The 3,332-nt window shown below is 50.7% G+C and overlaps 1 protein-coding gene across 1 annotated transcript in view; it reads left to right on the forward strand.

The window, feature by feature from the left end:
* The window catches only part of LOC106817766 (sorting nexin-16-like), a 7,832-nt gene extending 5,415 nt beyond the window's left edge, over positions 1–2,417 (forward strand). Inside the window, exon 4 of the mRNA XM_014822470.1 lies at positions 2,396–2,417. Coding sequence (XP_014677956.1) covers positions 2,396–2,417 — 22 coding nt within the window. The remainder of the gene's footprint in view (positions 1–2,395) is intronic.
* The last annotated feature ends 915 nt before the right edge of the window (positions 2,418–3,332 follow it).

Consider the following 3,332-nt stretch of genomic DNA (forward strand, 5'->3'; position numbering starts at 1 on the left):
ACCATAACCCTAAACCTAACGAAGTGGCTCCCAAACTGTGCTGCCTCCCCCCTGAGCTCCGTAGATTCTTCCACAATGCCCTCTACCCCACCCTGAATGCACTGCATACACTTCACTATCCTTGTCTCTTAGCTTGCCCCTAGGTAATCCCTGGGGTGTAATACTGCCACTTGCGAGTATGACTGCGCCTAACCCTAACTCTAATCTAAGCCAAGCTAACCCCTCCCCCGCCCACCCGCGACTATTGTACTACGTAGTCCTACAGTAACCTCGACCCAGTATTATCACCTCAACGTCTGCCATGCCTTCCACTCCCCATGCCATCCAAAAGAGCAGGGTAAATTTAGCAATACAGCGTTTTTTCTCAAGCTGGGGAGCGGAAATCGAACTCGCGATTTGCTCTTCGAACCTCTTCCCGGAAATCGCTGGGCGTGCGTCAGGGCTAAAAATAGCTTACCCTGAATGAAAATTATTTTGACGAAGAGATAGTTTTCTCTCACCACGTACTTGCAAAAACAGCTCGCTGTTGGAAAAAAAAAAATACGTAAGTTGCTCTCCACTACCAGTAGATTCCCATACTCCCCGATGCATGGAGGCTTACTTCCACATTAGTCTTGCTACGATCAGCGTGTAACTTATGGACTCGTACGTCTTAGTCGACGGCATTTCAAGCGGTGTGCGATCCGGTCGGCATGGGCAGGCTGAATGTTGACCGCAACTGTTCTTGTGTCTTGTTCGCGCGTCGTCAACAGTGAACGGAGCTTGTTTCACCTCAGGAGGGCTGACGGCATTCGAGTGCACTGCACCGCTAACCTAAGCGATAAGACATTACGGTACTACCATACATACATACATAGCGGACTTGAGACAAACTTTTGAAGTCGATCAAAACAACCATCATCACTGCACAGCAGAGCCCAGCGACACACATTGTCATCACACACAGCGTACACCATGCCAAACAGCACAACACACACACACACACACACAGTACAGACATTGTTCGCAACAACGTAAACGCAACTTCAAATATACTACTTTAGCAAGACACAGATTCTTTTAAGCGATGTGACCGTGCGTCACATAAGCGTCCCGTTCCTTGTGCGAACGGTGATCTATACTCACGCTATTACCCCACTATTCTGCACCACGCCTAGATGCTACACCTACATCAACACGTAAATGCATAAACTACACTACACACGGGCTACGGCTACTCTACACTCACGCTTTACGCACTGCGGATATACTCACACGCCTACATGACTTAACTATACTCACACGCATACATGCTATCACTAACTCACACGCTACCATGCCTATACTATACTCACACGCTACATGCTACACTATACTCACACTCTACCATGCTACACTTATAGCATCACTTACATGTACACTATACTCACACTCTACATGCTCACTATACTCACACTCTACATTGCTACATGAGCTCGCTATATACGTCACACTGCTACATGTGGCCCTCAGCAACCATACGATCCCGACTAACATCCTTATGATCCTCGTACACATGCCTGTTCGGTATCTCTACCTATCTCTCCCTCAGCGACGTTAAGCCGTAACTCGCACACATCGCCCGCACGACCAGCCGAGGGGTGTGAGCATCCAAATCTTTCTCCTGCAGCTACCACCCACCTCTTTCTGTTGCGCCCGCCCCTCCCTTCCTGACGACCTCGCTCTCCCAGAGTTGAACCTGCCCTCTCGTCTATCATAACTCTGCCCCTGACGTCACTGTGTTACCGTTCTATCAATTCAGATTATGTCCCTTGCCATTGGCTTTGCTCTATGGTAAATTTCAGCCTGAACCGCAAGCAAAAGACCACAAATGGCCGCTTGTATACACATCACGACGTCGCCACGAGGATAGTGATTAACGGCCGCCGGTTCCTTAAGCAACAAATCGCTTCAAGAGTTCGATAAAACAATCACAACGTACTGCTTCAAATGTTCGCTTGCTTTTTCCATTTTCTCAGGTCGCAGCACAACAGTAAATAATTTAATTACTTTGCCAAGGCGTGCCACGCCGCCCTCGGTAAACGGGTTTCTTAACCACATCTCTTTCGCCCCATTCTTTTTCACTTGGCTTGGCAAGGAACCCTGCCCGGGCACCGGAATATCATCTTTTCAGTCTACTTACTCGCCCACTGGTGACTAGTCGGGTGTGAATCACAATTGACGCGCCCCCTCCAGGCCTGGGGTCATACGCGTGGTTTCAACGTCGATCGACCCATTCCTTCCCTACGAGCCGCCACCGCAATCCGCTACCCTCTGCCCTCCCTTGCCCCCGCCTCGCTCTAAGCACGCACGGCATACGCCTTAGCTATGGACCAAGGACAAACACCTCCCCAGTATACAGACGCCCCTAACGTAGTACCGGCCTGATACTAACCTGAAAGAAATAACAACACTACAGCTATTAAATCGCATCACCCCACCCCCGGGCACAAGACCACCCTCCAACCAATTTAGTCTCCATGTCATATAAATAGATTGCATGGAGCCCAGCTATCTGTCACTGGCTTACAAGTCATCTCCCCCTCATTACCCCACCCGAACACCTCTACTCAACCACTCCAAGATTCGATTCGTCCACACACTAATCTGATCTAAACGAACAACACTATACAGCCGGTAAAGTCCACCTAGCCGCCCGCCACTTGCCGCCCCACACGCTCCCTCACCACCGGTCCTCCGGCGGCGCACTTCTTCACATTCTCACGTCCCACTCCCTCGGGCCAAGAACCGCGCATAGTACCCACGGCATGCAGGCAACCTGGAAGGCCTCCTCCCCCCATTGTAAATTGCAACGCCACGCCCAACACACGCGCGCACATACAAACTTCCAACACCCGCCGCGCGGTACACGCACGCGCACATGGTTTAAACGAAAGCCATAGGCGGGACTGCGCGCATATACGCGACACTCCTAGAAGCAGATTCATCTCCCACCCTCTCTTTTAGTCCGCCTAAATGCAGAAGATTTTTGCATAAGAATAGTCAGCAGTTGCCCCAACCCGCAGCCCGACCGTGACCGAGCCGGTCGCGGGATTCGCCAGGTAGACGATGGAAGTTCATTCGGGTGAGTCAACGTGAAATGACAGGTGCGATAATGCGTATCTGGTTTTCGTTCTTCACTTCTGGTCTTTCCGGTACCTGAGCGATGTGCTGGACGTTGTACGTGCACACGCCAATGAACTCAAACAGGGTTACGTCACTAACGCTAGTCCGCCTTAGTCCGAGACTTAAGTAAAAGAATCAGTAAGCGAACTAGTAGATTCCCCATCAGCAGTTAGATCCGGCGCCGCCGA

Source organism: Priapulus caudatus, unplaced genomic scaffold (assembly GCF_000485595.1).
Source record: "Priapulus caudatus unplaced genomic scaffold, Priapulus_caudatus-5.0.1 Scaffold1858, whole genome shotgun sequence".
NCBI lineage: Eukaryota > Metazoa > Priapulida > Priapulimorpha > Priapulimorphida > Priapulidae > Priapulus > Priapulus caudatus.